Raw genomic sequence first — 19811 nt, forward strand, 5'->3', positions numbered from 1 at the left:
ACTACAAGAAGATAAAATATTGGCTATGACTAATTTAATGAGCCTGAAGCTACAAAGAAAGAGGTGGAAAAGAAGTTTGAAATTTATTATTTTTATTCTCCTGCTTCTTTCTAACAGGATCTGAAAATCATGAAAGAGCTTAAGTGCATCAAAGAACATCCCTTGAAAATCATGCTTACAGGCAGGAATACAAATTGGATACCAGTCCCCAGGCCACTGGCCTACCTTTGTAGAAGGGTAGCTTGCATTTAATTTCCCCTGACTAACAATTCACCTTTATTAATTAGAATTTAACACTTGAAAACATGCGGGGGTTAAGTTTTTAAGTAAAAATTAAAAAGAAATATGAATTGTTCTTATGAAAATGCTGCAAAATTAAAAAGGCTTTTAAACTATTAAACTCTCAGTGCTATTTATACCGCTAGTGGCATCATGACACAGCAATTAAATTATAACCCTTTCACTAAAAGACTGTAATTTTGCCTATTTAAAATGGAAGTGAAGAAACAAGAAACTTTAGTTCAGGAAAGTCTCAGGTAACCAGAGATGTAGGCAGGCTATAGTTTGGGGAAAAGGAGAAAGCAGACAATTGTAAACGTTTGACTGTAACCTAGTTTGTGTTTAAGTGTATTATAGGAAGCAGTAGATGATCTGTCATTAACCTCTAGCTGAATTACGTTTAGGGAGCATTGGGTCATCTATAACCCTTTTCATAAAGTTACTTCATTTTATTCAGGCTGGTCTGTCACATAGGAACTCAGAAAACTATACTATGTTCCCTAGTTTGTGGACTGTTCAACTAAACCTTGATTTTTTTAGCATTTTTGAGGACTAAGAAAACTTACATAGATAATTTAAAAAAAATTACTACCGCTATTATTTTTTAATATAAATGTTCATTTTTTCTTACCCTATTTTAAACATATGGGAACAATTTTAATGTTATATAGTTTAAGGATAGCAAGGAAAAGGAATGGGACAAGATTCTTTAACCCCCTTGTAAAATCATCATGACTGACCCAGCGATCCAAGAAGCAAACTTGTTTACCCAAATATAACAACTTTTTACAACATGCCATCACTTTAGAATTATTTCAGTAAAATAACAAACAACGTTGGCTATACCCTAATGTCAAATCAGAATTTATATGGGGAGAAATACAGCCCAGCCCAACACATTTGGAAAAAAATTTGGGGTGGGATGACATTACACAGCCAAAAATGAAACTCCTCTGGCTAACTGCGCCACCTTTTGATTTAAATTTAAAAGAGAAATTAAATGATTGTCCAGTTCCTAAAAGAAAACACTTATTTAAATATATACCTATACACTTAGAAATGGGTTCAGGAGCTTACTTTATTTATTTCCTACAGAGAAGTGCAGGGCTGCGTACTTTAGTATTGCTATTACAGTTAAAAGCCATGTCAGCAATAGAAATAGAAAAAATATATCCATTCTTGCTGCTTTGTGTTTCTGTAATAACGGTATACACATCAAAATCAATAAAGCTGGGCAAATGGCAGCGTGGTGGTTTAGTAATCTTAGCAGTGTTAGCTAAGTATGCAATCAAGTCTAAAACAAATGCTTCATAATCCATTCGTTTCTCCTATGTAAATCTATACTCGTACAATCCTGGGAAATAAGAAACCTTTACTTCTACTGATTTTTTTCTAACGTTTAAAATGTATCAGCCGTAAGCCCTGATTTATAGCCAACGTATCGCAATTTGCACTGAAATATCTAGTCAGACATGAAATTAAATAGCACAGATATTCAAAGAAGTTACAGCATGCATTTAAATATATTAACCACATCCTACCTTGCATCCAAACATCAACGACAAAGTGTTGTTGGTGCATGCAACTTTGCAGTGGCAAATCATTGGTGTAAAGCAGTCAGGATTTTTAACAATAGGGCACATTCCTTTAGTGCTGCAGTAGTGGCAGCCTACTGAAGGCTGAAAACAAGTAGCTAATACAGCACATGGAGTGGCAACATATGCTGCTCAACAGCTAGCTTTTCTCTTGCTGGTCAGAAGCAGCCTGCTTGAATCTCTACCTGTGTCCCATTCAGCCATCCCCTTCTTTGTTGATGAATCAACGACGCAGCATTGATCACGAATCTCAGGATTTCCCTTCCTCTGGGAAATTAGTTTTTACATTGGAAAAAAAAAAAAAAAAAAAAAGGAAAAAAAAAGAAGAGAGAAATGGAAATGAGGGGGACTAGCAGGTGTGGCAGTATTAGCATGTAAAAGGATGTAAACGCCTACTCATAACAATCACATAAGATTGTCATGCTAGCTGAAGTGGGCTGAAATTATTCCATCGGAAGAAAAATACTGCAGCTCCTGATTTGGTAAAAAGCCAGTGAGCTGCTGCAATACATAGTCATTGTGGGGAGAGAAGAGAAAAAAAAAATTACTTATCTAAGAAGCCAGAATCCTCAGCCTTTATCAAAATGCATTCCAGCAAGGATTCCCTTCCCAGCGCCTCCCCGAGAAAAAGAATCAAATCAGTCGCAACTCCGGAGAAGCGATGACCTTTGCTTTCCCCAAAAAGATGAATCTCAGCATGAAACAAACTGTACTCAAAGCTGAAAACCCCAGATGCTGGGAGTTTGCAATCAGGGAAATACAAGTAACATTTATCCAATCCTGGCTTGCCACATGGGAGTTTTCTCCGGGCACAAATTTACAAATAGACAGGTTGAAGGATTGCAGGAGACACTGAATAAAGATATGAAGTTACACGGAAAATGCACCAGCACGAAGCTTAAAATGCAACCCTCTTTAAACTGCTTTTGATGCGATGTAACAACTGATTCTCCAGCTAGTACTGTTATCCTATAACCTCCAGACGGCTTTCTCTATTCCAGAAATGCAATAATTAAAGAAGTTTGGGAGCATAATGCTGGTTTGGATTCAGTTACAGCTGTCGCTGTTTCTTCAGTTAAAGCAACACCAGCTGAAAATGCATAATAAAGCATTTGGATGAGCAAACTGCTAGCTGTGCTTTTTAAGAGGATTATTTATATCAGAAGTTGGATGAATATATCCTCCACTTTTAGGTTCAGCACACATACAGATACAAAATGAAAAGGCTATGATATAGGAAGTAAAGCGATGTCTTCACCGATTTCACAGCTGATAGCAAAGCAAACCCAGCAGTTGTTTCACAGTGACTTGACCCTGCTTTTTGTACCTTGCTAAGCTCTGCCCATCAATTAGAAACTCTTTCAAAAGAAATGAGAGCAGCTTGTCTCCCTGGCAATTGTGAGTGCGTTCTCAAGGCGCAACTGAAACAATTTTCTGTAATAAACTCGAACTGAAAATTTGTTATACAACAGAATGGAGAACATGGCAAATGGAGGGCTCTGTATGCAGTTAGGTCAAACAGGATAAAGTAAATGCTACAGAATTTCTAAGAAGGTCTGAGACTTCAGACAGTAATATATAAGACCTCTTCTATTAAGATTTTATATTTATATAATATATATATTTTTGTGCATGTATGTATTTATCTATACTTTAAGTAGCATTTATTTGGTATAACTTAACCTCTCTTCGCGAAGTTCCAAAACATAAAAGAAATATTTTATTAGACAGCTTTGATTTGACACTTTCTTTTGCTTTATACAATAACTTAATTTTTATCCATTTTTGTGTGTAGCTAAATTTCTACTTGATTTAATATTTTCTGATGATTGTTTTTCACTCTTTGACTTTTTGAAGTTAGAACCTGCAAGAACCTAAGCTCAGTAAAACAACACTAGTTTCTAGTTCAGAGCACCAGACAGGATTGCTCTGCAGTTAAAGTTACAACCCAGTTTCATTTCTGAAGATTTATTTCTTGCAAATTACAGTCCACTGTCCTCAGTTCACTCAGCTCATACTTTTAATCTACCAACCTGGACACAAGTGCTATATGTGCTTTGTTATGACATGGGAGAAGACTATGCAGATGCCAATCAATCGGCTATCAATAATCTAAGTTTTTCTGACCTGTTAGTCCAAAGAGACATCGCAGCAGCACTTAATTCCGCCTTGCTGTGCCAGTTATCACCTGAAACAGTGACTGAGCCCATTTAGAAATGTACTGTGGTGACAAACAGCAGCCGTAACATAGCTGGATCTTTGATCTGTTTATTCCTAGCTTGCCTGTCTCGTTATTAAGCTATATATTATACAGATTTTCTTTCAAGTACTGTCTCTCGCATAACCAGCACTGGTGTAAATATAGAAAAGTGTAGTTTCCATGACAATGCATTCCATAGTTACAGCCAGCAGCCACTATCATTAAAACATGAATCACAGTGCTACCTTAAGGTGTGAGCACGCTACATCATTGGCCTTATAAGCGTTAATTTGGGAAGGGGGTGGCATGACAATATTTTTGGTAGACTCTACTACAAAATGCCACAAAACTGTGCTACTTGACTGTTTTAGCAGTTCTAATATCCACCCATCTTAGACCTTTAGGTGATCAGTAACAGTCTCAGTCTGTTCTCATCATTAGCATTTCTAATATAAGAATAAATTGCATCTGCACTTTTTGATGTTTTAAACATGATGTCCTGATTTAAAACTGGACCGATAATCACACAAATGTGATTTCCGATTAACGTTCATGGGGCAATTAAAATCACCTGCATTTAATTTCCAATTCAGATCTCAAAGAAGGGAAGGAAAAACAGCCAGTTAACCTCTTGGATCCTTTGGATATGCCTACATTCAGCTAGCTCCTACTCTCAAAAGGGAGGACATATCTCTTTGTTAAAATTCCCATCTCCTCCTTAGTCCCTGATTTTTGACGTGACACTATGGAAGACTTTCAACTAGAACAGGTTTCACTTGTGATTTTGTTTCAAGTACTAAGAAGCATCAAGCCCGAGTCACCTGAGTATTGTGCAAGGCATGAAATACATCTCTTCACACTTAAACTAATTGTTGCTTTAAAGTGAAAAACAGCTACCCGATGTACAGTCATTTGGGAAGGGATCATGACATTCCAATGACAGTTTGGAACAATAACTCATATCACAATTGGCCAAGACATTTATTTCAATTATGCAACAACCACATATAGAAAACAGCCATACAAAAACATTTGCTCAGAGATCCTCTTTTACCTTTTCTACCAATAGCACTCATCACAGATGCAGAAGCAAATTGATAATTGCTAGGAAAGTCATTTAAATCATAGTCAGACTGTAAGAGCAAGGTTTCTTGGAAAATCAATGCCCACATTTCCTCTCTCTCTGGCAGGATATGCAGAGGAACATACATTGCAGGGGTTGTCATATGAAAAAGAGAGTCCAGAGATATGCTGCGCTTGGTGAACCCGTCAGCTTTGTTGAGACTTCAGTGCACTGATCCAGACTACTCGCTCACAACAACTGTGCTGCCACAATGAATCACACCTCTTTTGCTGCTAGCAAAAGGGGAGACTCCCAGCAAATAGTGGTGTCAAGTTATTATCAGTAACTTTGAGTAAAGTGACCCCACCAGTGAATTAGTCACCTGCTATTGTCTGAGCTGCCTGTTTGCAAAAGTTGCTCTTTCTCTCACTTGTTACAAAAACTCTTGCCCCATTTATCTTCTCCATTGGTCTGTTCAGCTGGTAAAATTTCCCCTGCTGTACCAGTCTCTCTGGCAATTGCCTTCAGCCAACCTTCCCACGTTCTTCAACAACATCTGCCTTTCACAGTGCTCTTCTGTGTGGAAATACACAAATGGACTTGCAATAATGGAGTTGCTTTACTGGAAATATTATGGTCATGTTTGATGATACTTCCTCCCCTAATGCATGCATACCTTGTTCTTCATCAAAGTTAGCTCAAATAGCACTCCTGAGCCCTGACATATCACATGAGAATCAAGAAGGCTGATACAGGTAAAAATAAGTGTTAAGTTATTTAACTGGAGAGTCACAAAGAATTTCTAGATATTCAGTCTTGACCAGGATATTAGGATATTTGATTGTATGTGTTGTTGGTGGTTTTTATTTATTTATTTATTTTTAATTCTCAGCTTCTTCTGTTGAGGAAATTGCTTAAGATTTGATATTATAGTATAGATTTGTGTATTTCCCCTTCCGTATTTACACTACTCAACTTTTCATTTCAATGTTCTACCATGAAAATTTCCTCTAATGCTCACCACACCCATTAGATACCAGAAGATCAATATGATTGATAGGCCCTGGTCCAAGCTATATGCATTGTTACCTCCTTCTAATCTTCTGTTAAAATTCAAAATCACCTTCTCTGTCGTTCTTCTATGAATTCCCTGTAGTCTAATCAAGCCTCGTGAAGACTAAATCTGTCTCTGACAGTGATTAAAGAGTTGTCTTCTCAAAGAATCATATTAGATGAAAGAAAAGAGGAAAAGGCTTGTTACACCACAGGCAGCATGTACAAAAGGAACCAGAGAATATAAATATAAAACAAACTTGAAAGATGCCCCATCAGAAATAGAAATGAATGCACACAGCCTTGTTCCTTAAGAACAAAACCGTCCCAAATCTCCTCTGGTCTAAACCACATTTTCACAGATGTCCTGTCATTTGCAGGGATTTGGGGCATTTAAAAGACTTTAACTGTGCTTACCTTTTATGTGAGGTAGTCATTTTGGGGAATAAACTGTTACCTATTTTGTCTAATAGATCTGACTGTTATCTATTTTGCTGATATTTGTCTGCTGGTGTGAATCAGAAGCTGAGCCTTCGTTTGCCTGAAAATCCATCCACTTTTGGAATAACTAATATTGAAGCTCATCGAGGAAAGACCATACAGACACCAGATAACAGCTCAAGAGCAGCTAAGATTGATGGAAGATAGCCATAGCTCATGTAAAGCTGTGTTTGAACCCATGCTAAGGGGTAATAGGAGATTGAATTTTCAGCCCCAATGTTAGAAGGGGTGACATGGTGACTAGTTTTATGTATCCAGACGCTTAAGGACTCTGGATTTGTTCTGCCATAATAAGGAGATGAATAGGGTGGAGATGGGAGAGAGAGCCCCAAGGATAGCCATGTAGCAACAGGGTTGCTACTTCTACGAGATGCAATTGCTGTTGCTGCGACCCACCTTTTCCACCATCACCAGCAGCTGCTACTGCATCATACAGTCCTTCATGGCAGCTGGTTTGGATTTCTGAAATCTCTGTATATAGACAGAGAACACTTGGCTCACGCTGGTTCTCTACAGTTGTCTTCATCACTTTGAGTAGCAAGGGTGTGGACAGCTCATAGATATATAAAGTTCTCCTGGAGATCCTTGAGACCATGGAGGCAGATGGGCAGAGAACAGCTAGGATGCTCTGAAAAAACACCTATGCATTAAGAATTCAGATGTGGTAGGCAGCTTGGAAAGCACTATATGACTCAATCTCTCTCCACCTGAAGATGGAGATAATGCCTTCCAATTAAATGCCCATATCTCCAAGTACACAGTCATATAAACAGTGATTTTTAAGTTAATGAGAATACTCTTACAAAAGTATTCATGCTCATAAGTGTTCACACATTTTAAACTGCCACATTATCAGCACAGTTTTGCATTTTTAACCAGTGGAAAACTGGTTCAGGATGTAACTTGTAACATTAGCAGTTTTATCTGAAGTGTTAACTACATCTAAAATTGTTTCACAAGAAACAATATGAAAAACTAAGATGCCACAAGAAAGAGACACAGATCTTTCCAGAAACTAATTTTTATCTGTTAAATCATTTACGAAGCCACTAGCTGTATATGTGTTTTTTTAAAAAAATAATTTCTTTAGGCATGTATAAATTTAAAAGAAAAATGAGAGGCAAAAAATACTTGAATTAAATATCGATTTGAAGGAAAAAAACAAACAAACAAAACAAAAACAACAAACAAGCAAAACCAAATTAGTCCTCAATAGCTACGAAACTGTTCTGCTTTTCTGATGGTTCCTAGTTATACGTTCTGTTAGAATTTTTCTGAGACAAACAGAAATAAAGACTTGGTCCTACCAACAAAGAGTGAAAACTCACACACAACATACTCAAAATATACATGCTCCACCTCAATGTCATTATATAGACCCCCTGATTTCTTCAAGTGATCATACTGTAGAACAAATATACCCAAATGAGCTTAAAATGATCAGTTTAGCCACCACATACTTGCACACCCCATGGATCAGGTGCAGTGTTTGCCCAGGATGCTGGGGCAGAAGAGGAGTTAGCCTACACTAAATTTTGTGTTACGAGGACTACACTCTTACTAGGACTAAACTGGCTAGCTCAGTTATGTCTATATGAGCTGAAGTCATTGCTACATATATATATATGTATATATATATATTTCTTTTTTATATGCATTAAATAGAGGTGTAAGTCTTGCCAAAGTCTTATACGTGGTCACCAGCCCTGCAAGCATATCCTTTCTGCTGTGTGAACATGGGGCTCCCCGAGGTAAGAGACAAAATAGCAGTAATTTTCCAGCAATTTTCCAGTCTCCCCCTGAATTGATATAAATTTCTACTTCTGTAACATCCTTTGGTGAATATTCCTCAGGTTTTTCACTTCTCCTATGACAATCTGTCTTTGTTTATTTTGAATCTATCTCCTGATATCTTTATCAGCTGTCCCAAAATGTTGCAGTGGAAGAAACAAGCAACTCCTGTTCATCTCTCTGTGTCACTCATGCTATTGTAAACCAGTGATGTATCCTTTCTAACTTGTCTCTTTTCTATAATGAAAGCTTGTAGCCTAATAGATCTCAATTTCTGTCATAAAAACAGTTTTTATATTTTTGAAGATGGGCATTTTTAACTCAACTTGTTCTCTTTAATTCTTTTAAACTTCACCATAGCTCATAAAATCCTTAATGTCTTCAGTTGTTTCCTCAAATCTCTGCATCCCTCACGAAGTGTTTATCCAAACCATGACATTGCCCAGCAGAATAATTCCTTCCATCTCTCACTTCCAGTAATTCTCTAAATATATCCCAAGTTTTTTAGATTAGCTTTGCAATAGCCTCACATTCTTCACTGAGACTCATTTTGAAATTCATTTCTATGCCATCCCATACTTCTCTGCCTACTGATTAATCAATATGCATTTGGTACTTGTGCAACTGGATATCCCTTCCCACATGCAATACTTCACACTAGCATTTCATCCTATTGCTTTCAGGCCATATATTTATGCTGAACTTTACATGTGCCAGTCCTCTGGCAAATTCCAGGGGGCTCAGGAAATGGACTTTTATGAAAAATACTTGGAAGCAATTCTTCCTGGGATTTGGACTAGCCGGAGTGCAGAGTGTTACATCCCCAAAAAGAGTTTCAAAGGGGAAGTTCACTTTCAAGAATGTGTGTCAGGTTACAGAGAAGTTCCATACACTGCCTAGATCTCACTGACTTTGAATCATACAGAATTCAAATGTTGGTGCTCATAAATGACCCTTATAGGTAGGAACTCAACAGGGACTATACCTGACTAAAGGAAATTAAGAACTCTATCTCATTTAAGAGTCATGTCTGAAATGCTGTTGTGATCTAACTAAAAGTTTGGAAGCCAAATAATAAAAAATAAAAAGCAAGTAAAAATCATTATCACCTTGACCATTTCCCGAAATCATTTCATAAGGCCTTTAACTCTCACACACAACTCCTGTAATTTGCTTTTATTGGCAAGCCAGTGCCTATACTACCTTCTCTAGTACCGAGCAGTTCAGACTGCTGCTGGCAGCTCCAGAGAGGAACCACCGGAAACCAGCCTTCATTTCTTGTGTCATATGGTACTACTATTTAGAGAGAAATGATAAGCCTAAAAGAAAAGTACTTGATGAAAGCAGAAGTAAAAATAAAACCGATGATGCATCACAATTCACAAGAAACAGAGAAGGTCAAGCTTTTCGGCACTTTGGAGAAATGAATTTTTCACAACATTACTAGTTTTTTTGCAAGAAACTGATGTCTTGATTGCAAAATGTCACCAAACAAAGTGATAATTTCAGGCAGGCAGCATAAATAAATATATAAATATATAAATTGACTGGGCCTGAAACAATCCTATTTAATGTAAAGTCTTACATTACTGAACTCCACATTATTACGTTTAACCCTTACTAAGCATGAGGGTGCTAATCAGACACATTTCATGTCAGTGATCAACATGGGCTGTCACTATGTGTGCTAGAAACAGGAAAATAACCTTAGTTTCCTTGGTGTGCATTTTATTTTATTCACAAATTCTCCCTGATGAGAAAGAAGTTCTGATTAACCGGATATTTGACTTAAAAAAAAATAAATATGGATAGATATATCCTTTTTTCCCAGCTCCCATTCAAAATGAGTGTGGTCTAGTGGTTCCCAGCAGTTAGGAATATTGTTACTGATGTTCTGTGGATTTTCCTGGAAAGGAAATTCTGTCTTCATTTCCGGCAAATGTCACAGTTTTTAGCATTTAATAGCTTTTCAGTTATGAAATTCTCATTCCATTATAAACAAACAAACAACAATAATAATGTGCAAAACAAACCAACCAAGCAAAACATATACCCAAACTTTAAATTTCACTCCAATGTCAGCAGAAATCAAATAAAAGATGTGATCATGGTCATGTTAAACTTTACAAAAAGTTTTCCAACAAAACTCCCACAAAAGTATAATAGAGACCTCTGTATGACAACATCTGCTTCTGTACTGTTTCCTGGCTCTTCTAACTCCACTGTGCTCAGGACAGGTGGCAGACACTGGCCCTGGACACAGCAGGTGCACAGTATCCCATTACGTGACCCTGTTTTTTGGGGGGACAGAAAATTTGGATCCCTCTGTTAGATGTATCCATTCCACATCTAGGAAACAACCACTGCTAATGACAGAAAGCCATAAATGCCCCTCTTGTTCTTTCTGAAAAGGGTCTGCGCTTGGCTCCAAACCACACAGAGATGCCAACCAGTGGAGCCACTAATAACAGGAAAGGGCGATTGGAGAAAAATGCCGCTAAAATATGTTGTTTTATTTATTTTTTGTTTGTTTGTGCGTGTGTGTCCATGTGTCTGTGTGTGTGTGTCCTGGTTTTAGATAAAACTCTGAAGCCTGATGAGTTTTTTTCAGTGGAAAATTAAAGGTTACCCAGTGAAAGCTGGGAGGGGGTCGCTTTTGTGTTTTTAATATTGTGGCATAGATAACAGCTCCTCTCTCAAAGCCTTGAGGGTCACAAGAAACCTGATGGAGGGGCAGGGAATTTCATCTGGGGTTGCCTGGGAATCCTACCAATCCTTTCATTCACGGGAGCTTTTCTGCTGGGCGCTCTCACCGCACAGGCTCTCCCCTGGAGCTCACAGTCCTCGCTCGACCTTCCAATGCAGTGTGCTCAGGGAGAAACACAGGGCTGATTACAACCATTCTTTTTTCTCGTTCATGGTCAGAATTGACCACTGGCCCTTTACGGCGCTTTTCTATTTCTAAAACTGTACTAAAAGTCCAGGCAGTGATTTTTGACCCTGCTAGAACTGCACGAGCATTTTCTGTCCCCAGGGCTGTGGGAGTACTAGCAGGGTCTGTTGCTTTACACTGATGTGAAACAGTTCTGGAAATCAAAGCTGTTAGGGAAAAGCACATTGACTCCAGCTCTGTGTCAGTCATGAACATCTCCTACCTCCGGTGTTCCAGCACCCAGCAGGAAAGGAACGACCTAAAAAGAATGTTACACAGAGGGAGTGTCTCCTCCAAGGTATCCATGGGAACAATAAAATGAAATAAAGCTGAACTCTGGAGAGTTGTTTGAGAGCCTGGTTGCCACTTCTCTAAAGACGACAATTTTAGTGCCTCAAAGAAGAGGAGCTTAGTGGGAAATCAATGCATTTCTGAGGGAAAGGAGCCAACACAGCTTAAACTGAGTCCAGTGGTGGCAAAATTCCGAGAGCCTGAAGAACCTTTTTGAACTAATCTGGTGAGCAAAGATCACCTCCTTGCCATGGGGTGAAAGGACTGCTGCCAGGCCCCACCATGGCCTCGGGACCCCCATGCCGCTGGCTGCTCCCATTCACTCAGGCTCACATCCACAGAAGTGATGCTAATGCAACGTGCGCGAGATCAGCTTGGGGTGCAGGAACAGGAGTCTCCCTATCCTCATCGTAGCTAAATTAACACCAGTCAGCCAGGAGAGGAGTTTAAGAGAGCAGAAGCCTGGGGCTGTTTGACTCTTGCCTGGCTGAGAGCTGTTGTGAGCCAGCTAGAGGCACGGACAGAGAGGACCATAATTCTCAGGGTGGCAGTATCCTTGGTGCTGCCCTGTCCAGGTGTGTGAGCGAGCAGCTTTGTGGCAGTGGTAGCTTACCTGGGGAGAGCTGCCCTCCTGCTTCTGCTCAGTCTGCAGTGCAGCTGACTTGTCTGGAGCAAGCTTCCAGGAAAAACAAAAAAAGCAGGCTGGGCAAAGTCTGCTTACAGGCTGTGCTGCAGCAGGAGCATCCATCTTAGATCCAGTGGAGGAGGAGAGCTTGGACATGCTCCCTTTTTAAAGCAACAGTGCTCCTACTGAGCATGGTGAGGAAGGGTAGTGCTACGCTACGCCAGCGGTTGCACTGAGTATGTGCAGAGCACTTTACAGGCATTAGCTAATTGATCTTTGCATAACCTTTTTGAGCTAGGCAATTAAACATCATCACTACAGTTCTGTGGGTATGAAACTGAGCAGGGCTGAACTTGCGCAGAAGCAGCCTGTGATTTTAGGGTGCATGAGCTGAAAGGCTTTCGGTCTGATTTTGTAGGTGCAGACCATCCTGTAGGCCTGACTGACTTTGAGAGTGCAGAGCATCCGTACTCCACTTGCAGCCAAGAGTGTACGGTTGTTTTTAAAAGCCAATCCCTGGAGTATTTCAAGTTGGAAATCGAAAAAAAGGAGGCACCCCAGATCACTAAGCCATTAGGATAATGCTGGCTTTTGTGTCTAAATATATCTAAGGAGAAAAGTCTAGAGACAGCATTTTGTCTCCCTGCTTTCTCTTCATGCATCTGGACAGGCCGCCTCCCCAAGGGCTCCCCACAGATGTCTGTGGAACTGTTGATAAAGGTTGTTGTTTAAGAAGGAAAATAAAGCTCTTCTTGTCCAGGGGCAAATTTCCTGCTTAAACTACAGGAACTGAAGGACTAGAAGATGGGACACCAAAGCTGGATTCACCATCACCCTACAAAAAATGTCATCTGAGAGTAGCACTGGGTTCGGAGAGTGGCATTTATCCTTTCACTGTAGCTCTGCATTGGCTTTACAAAGGGGAGAAAATAGACAATGGGTAGTAAATAGGGGGACAGGACACAAGTGGGACATACTGCATGGCTGGGAGCTGACGTTGACAGAGTGGTATGTGATGTTTGTTTAATTTACTCTTTATTACCCTCAGGGCATGTTTTTGTTATATGGCAGATCCTTAATAAAAATAAAACTTTTACCTCTAAGTGTGCTTGACCAAATAGCTATAAAAGAGACCTTCGAGGCTGCCTTTCTCCTGACTTGGTAATGCTGTAGCAGTAGTCTACCAAGGCCCAGATTTTCAGTTGGATGGATGTGGCCTGGTACCTCGTGGGATTTTCACTTGTAGGCTGAACAAGTTTGGAATTGAAATTAAAAACAGGGCAAATAAGAACACCCACCAGTGCCTCATTGTGATTGTAAGTACATAAATAACATTTCACATCTCAGGTTTATCTCATTTAGTACTCCAAATAAAACTCACTTTCCTTACAGCCTTAAGACAACAGCTGAAGATCCGATGTCCTTCAAATCATGCTTCAAGGTACATCCATGTATTAATGCAGCTTTTTTATCCTACAAACCTTCCAGATGCGTGAGAGTTACAAGCTGAGTATTCTCCAAAGGGACAGGCCTGAAGTAATTCAAAGTCCTTCGTTAGGCACTCTGTCAATGCTGTAAACATCGCTACTTAATTGATGTACTGTTTTTATTACGTGTGCCCTAAGGGACTGCGCTGACCAGAGCCTCTTGTAAATTGAATAAATAAACAAATAAATAAGCAAACATTGTTGCCTCAACCAGCTCATGGTGTGACAGAAAATTCTGTGTGGTTTAATGTGGTTTCAACACAACAGTTTTGCTGGCTGGAATGGCTTGTTTGATTGTCATTGGCCCTGGCAGGCTCTTCCAGCTTCTTCCTCCACCTCAGCAAAGACAGAGAATGACACACTCCCTTTCCGGATTTCTACGGTCAGTTTGTTTATTAAATATGTCATTTAAAAAGCTTTTTATAAAGTGAAAACTGTCTATTCCCTTCCTTCATCTGGAAAAATGGGTGAAGAATTTTGTCATTTTCTGTTAAAAGTGATTAAGTTGCATCCTCATTCTCCCCCCATCCCTACCCTTTTCCCCCTTGTCCATCTACCACACTTCATAGCTCTGCAAAGCCGTGATCTCTCATTTGCTTCTTACTTGCATATTGTCTGGTCCAAAATCTCAAACATATCTTTTAACAAAAACTCAGAAAACACAGTTTTACCAATTAGATTACAGTGGGGAAAAAAAAAATAAAAAAAGTGTCATTTGGGGAGATAAGCTACCTAAGCCAAGTACAAAAAGCAGCATAAGTATCGGAGCAATCTGTTGGTGAGAACTGGCCACACCAGTCCTCACGCTGAGTGGGTTTTGCAGCCTGTGCTAATCTCTGGGCTGCCATGGCTAGAGTGTTTTAAGTGCCTTGGATGGATGGCTTGGACACGTTTGGTGTTTTTTTTTTTTTTTGGACACAGAATTGCAAGCACATACTGACTGCAGTCAGACTTTCATCCTCATGAATGTTATGCATGTGAGCAGTTTTACAGCTGTGAGTCATCATCTTGCCTACATTCATATGTTCTTTTCCACTCTGGAAGGGAAGCGCTTTCATTCACGAGAAGAAAAAAATAGGTTTCAAGCAGTATCAGGATACAATCCCACCCTTTTACAGTGCTCATCTCCTTGTTACGAAATTTGATTCCTCTAAGGCATGACTATAACTTAGAGTGTAGAAAAGTGAGTTAAGATGGAAAACAGGTTGTGCCAGCTAAGCTTCTATGAATGCCCAAATCATTTCTCCTAACAGTGGACTTCTCACAAAAAGCTGCTTAAAATTTGCAGGACAGTGATCCTAGGTAGTCTTCACACTGGAGAACAATAGGTAAGCATTGTCAGCTGATCCTTAACACAGACCTTAAAGAGCCTGAAGAAATGAAGATGGACTGAACTAGAGAGGGAATGCAAAGAGATCAGATTCTACTTGTGTGCCCTTGCATCCAAGAGCTCCAAGACCCATTAACCACATTGCAAAATTGTTCTTGGGCAGTGGAGGTGTTTTTCCCATAGCCAAACTTTTCTGTGAGTAAAACCAAAAGAAAGCATTGTACCATATTTCTCCCAAACGTGTGATGCTGATGTTGTCCTTGGGATAGATACTGGCCAAACCAAACTGAGATAAGCTCAAAATCATGAAAAGTGTCAGAGAAGGAGTGTTTCTCAGAGGACATTCAAAGAATACTTGGATCTGGACATAGTCCTAAATCTATTTCACAAGAGGAAAATCAGGCTGGATTTTCCCATGAGAAACAGGTTGTATTTGACCTTAACGTACAATTAGCTGTTAAATGATTTTCAAGGAGACTTTCCTATGATAATTTACTTAGCCTTTAGCACTCATTTATGTCTTCATGGTGGAGATTGGGGTTGATTCTACAGAACAAGTCTCAATTACATTTTTTCCATTTAAGTAAAACATTGCTTTATGGGAGTATTGAGAGAATTTTATGTTCTCTTTTCTTCTTTCTAATGTATTGTTATGACATAAATTATGTCATGAAAGTCATGAAATCATGAAATGATTGTAAGTGAAACACTCCACAATTCAGAAAAGATTCACTAAAAGAACTGATGGACTTTTGGTCACCCAGAAGATTATTTAGATATTTGTGTACTGTAGGTGTGAATGTCACCACACTACTGCTACCACGTATTGACCTAAACACTGCGTCTAAGAACTCAGATTAAATTCTAAATAGTTAAATCTCTCTTGGTGTCTGGGTGATGGAATCACAGAATTATGAATCACAGAATGCTTGAGGTTGGAAAGGACCTTTGGAGGTCACCTGGTCCAACCCCTGCGCAAGTAGGGACACCCAGAGCAGGCTGCCCAACAGCACATCTAGGTGGTTTTTGAAGATCAAGAAGGGAGACTCCACAGCCTCTCTGGGCAACCTCTTCCAGTGCTCAGTCACCTGCATAACACAGAAGTGCTTCCTGATGTCCAGACAGAACTTCCTGTGTTCTGATTTGTGTCCATTGCCTCTTGTCCTGGTACTGAGCACCACTGAAAAAGCCTCACTTCATCCTCTTTGCAATCCCTTTTCAGATATTTATAGATATTGATAAGATTCCCCCTTGAGCCTCCTTTTCTCCAGGCTGAGCAGCTCTCAGCCTTTCTTCATACAAGAGATGCTCCAACCCCTTGATCATGTTGGTGGCCCTACATTGAACTCTTTCCAGTACATCCAGGTATGCCTTGTACTGAAGGCTCAGACTGGAATAAAAGATCTTAATTAAATTTATGATTCCTAGACACAATTTAGACTCTATAAAATTATATATATGTATATTTATACAATTTGTTTGATATATATTATATAGATAAAAAATTGCATCCACATCAGGCTAAGAAATGCAACATACCTCACATTGGAAACTCTTCAGGCCTGATAACCTACATAACCCTGATAACACAGAGAGGTCCCCTCCACACAACACAATACTTGGTCTTGTGTTGTTTTTTTTTTTTTTTCATGACACTGGAAAACTATGTTGCATTCCTGTTATACCTGTGTCTAAGGATATAAAACATAACTACAACTGTGCTGGAGGACTGTGTAGTCTCCAGACTGAGCACTTTCTTGGCTAGCACATCTAGGAACATGCCCCAGCATCTTTGGTTGACTTCAAAAGTCAGTCACGGAGTGAACTAACATTACTGCGATGTATATGGCCAGAGGATTCAGATTCTGGAATGAGCTGAGAACTAAAGTTGTGTGCGGTGAGACTAGCAGTGGGTTTTTATCAAAATGTGTCCTTCTGCTCAGCAGGACCCAGGTCTCAGAGAGCCACCTGAGAGGTGGCACTCAGGATCTTCAGGTTTGGAAACTGCTGCTTCTCACCAATCTTTTGCTCAAAAGATCATGGCTCCTGTCTTGGTCTGGGACATTCAGAATCTATGCAAATGCCACCTTTGGCACCACTGCTGACCATTTGTCAGTGGATTGCCAAATAATAATCTTTTGTGATTACTTTAACCTTTTAACTCTGCAAACATTTCACATTCAGATCAATTGCCAAATTACCTTAATTTACCAATTGATTTTGCCTCAGATGAGCTGCAGTAACAGTCCATATGTTTACTCTTAATTTGTGGCTAACTCCTCTTTTACTGAAATGAAGCTAAATTCAATTACCTCATATTTGTTGCAGGGAAAGAGCACAGACATAGTCAATCTCATGCTCAACAAACACCTGACATCATGTTAATCTGTGGTAACCTGGCCATGAATTCAAACCTTTACAGATTTGCAGGTGAATGTTCAGGACTATGGGCTTTAGCTTTTCTAATTCTCACCTGTGCTTCTGTTTAACTAGTATTGCTTTAAAGATCTTTGTCCTCTGTTAAACATGTTTTAGATTATTTCTGCCACCCGTAACATATTAATTTTCCAACTTTTCTCAAAGGTGAGTATCAGTGTACATCCATACTATGTTCCTACTCTCATATGTATTATTTCTGTCTGCTCTTTAGTGATTACTACTAATATGTTTTGTACTGTACAATACAAAAGAGGACAGCACCTCCCCAAAGACCTAGTAATCAAAGTTAGACCAGTGAAAACAATTATGGAAATTATTCTGGAGAGTTTATATATATATATAAAATTAAAATTAAATAACTCATCTACAGGTATAATTGAAAGTTACAATGTTTGAATAAATTCAGATTCATTCAGTTGCAAATATATATAGCAGCTTGTTTTACTCTCGGTGGTTAACAGAACTACTGGAATTCTGTTCTTTCAATATGAAACCATTTTTCTGAATGAGATAAACTGTCAGCCACAACCAATAATTATACCTCTTTTTACTAAGGATAAGTAACTGTGGTGTCTGTTTTAGACTGTTGCATTTTCAGCCATAGGAAGGAGCTAAAGTTACATAAATTTGCTAGAGGAGTACTTAGACAGCTGTTTACCTGGAAATTATGCTCATTTCTTGTGTCAATGTGAAATACAATTTATTTTATAGCTGTGGCAAAGAATTAATAAATAAATTGTTGAAATGTTAGTACACAATTCATACAGTTTTGTATGTACCTCACAAGAAGATGCTTATATATTCTTTGCAGAATATTGCTAGTGATAAAACCAATAAATGCCTTTAGTTTTACTCCACTTACTGCATCTTTATGTGTAACAATAGATATAAACAATTTAGTACATGGGAATAAACGTCAACAAAATGCATGCATTCATCCTCGCGGAGTTGTAGGATGCTCCTGCAGTCAAATCCTCCGTCAATGCACCAGGGACACATGGAGCTGCTCTTGCCTTCAAGGGGAATTACCTGTGTTAATATTCCAGGTATCAATGTCAGATTGAGATTAAATACTACCTAGCTTTAAAAGGTGCTAGTCAGTAAAATGGAGTAGTCAGGCTGAGCCAGGTGTGTGAAAGCAGAAAAGACTCACAAGACAGGAAACTGACTTACAACCAAACGCAGAAACACAAAGCCACAGCTGAGCCTCCTGATATACACATGGGATTTCTGAATACTGGTAAAACTGACTTTCCAAGGATGACATGATTACCCCTAAGATGAAACACCCATTCGTGTGACATATGTGGGTAGCAATCTGGGAGAGCTTTATGCCAGTAAACCTGAGCTACCTTTAATTCAAGAGAACTATTTGCAGAGCTGCTGCAAGTGCAGGTGACGTTGCAGCCACATGAACGTAGGCTGACATACTGAGGCTCTGTCAAATGTTCTCTCCTGCCACCTGTACCCTTCCCTCCACGTCCCAGGCAGTCCGCTCTTCCCTCCCTGCTGGCACATCCCATCTCTGCCAGAATATCATGAAGCTTATGTCACTTCTTGGCATCAGAACATGAAGTGGAGGAGCTGAACAGGATTCAGTAGCTGTGGGATCATTATATCTACCACTGTGGCTGCTGATCCATGATGAACATCACAGCCAGAAACGCCCATATGGAATCTCCTACCAGCTGCTCTTGAGCAGACCTTGAAGCAGCGATATCAACCAGTTGAAATCTGACCCTATGAAGGAGTTAAGCAGAAATGGAAACTCTACCCATCCTGTGTTCCTCTTATGTGAGACATCAGGGTGCATGCAGGTCATATTTTCAAGTCTTTCTCTGCACGCGTATGTATTAGAAGTATTCTACAACCAAGGCAAGGTTAATTTTAACTTCTGCTACTCTGCTCTAAAGAAGGATAAACTGAGAAATATCTCAAGAAAATGAAGCATAGTTCTCATAAACTGACTGTTCCTGATACTAGATGCTTCTGTAGAGGATTCTTAGGGCTATCTTGCACAATGGAATGTATTGCCATTATATATTCAGTGCAAATACAGTTCTCATACCATGAGAAAATCTGACAGTTCTATTTTTTTTTTTTTAATTTATTTTTTTTAAAGAAAGCAGAAAGCAGACTGGAGTGTTTTTACTAGGAGAAAGGAATGTACTATGCCATGCATTATTTAGTGTGAAGAAATTTAGATCAGAGAATTACAGGGTAAT

General features: G+C 39.3%; 1 protein-coding gene across 30 annotated transcripts in view; it reads right to left on the minus strand.

Moving 5' to 3' along the window:
* The window catches only part of DLG2 (discs large MAGUK scaffold protein 2), a 1042459-nt gene that overhangs the window by 659491 nt on the left and 363157 nt on the right, over nt 1-19811 (minus strand). For 3 of the 30 annotated variants that reach the window (XM_080581555.1, XM_080581574.1, XM_080581547.1), the window contains exon 1: nt 1821-2035. The exons of 25 other annotated variants lie outside the window; for them this stretch is intronic. In XM_080581555.1, coding sequence (XP_080437681.1) covers nt 1821-1922 — 102 coding nt within the window. In that variant the 5' untranslated portion in view covers nt 1923-2035. Of the gene's footprint in view, nt 1-1820; nt 2036-2059; nt 2116-12318; nt 18424-19811 lie in introns of those variants that run through there. 2 more of the 30 variants (XM_080581548.1, XM_080581563.1) reach the window with 2 other exon arrangements.

This window comes from Anser brachyrhynchus (assembly GCF_964034855.1).
Source record: "Anser brachyrhynchus genome assembly, chromosome: 1".
In the NCBI taxonomy this organism is placed as follows: domain Eukaryota; kingdom Metazoa; phylum Chordata; class Aves; order Anseriformes; family Anatidae; genus Anser; species Anser brachyrhynchus.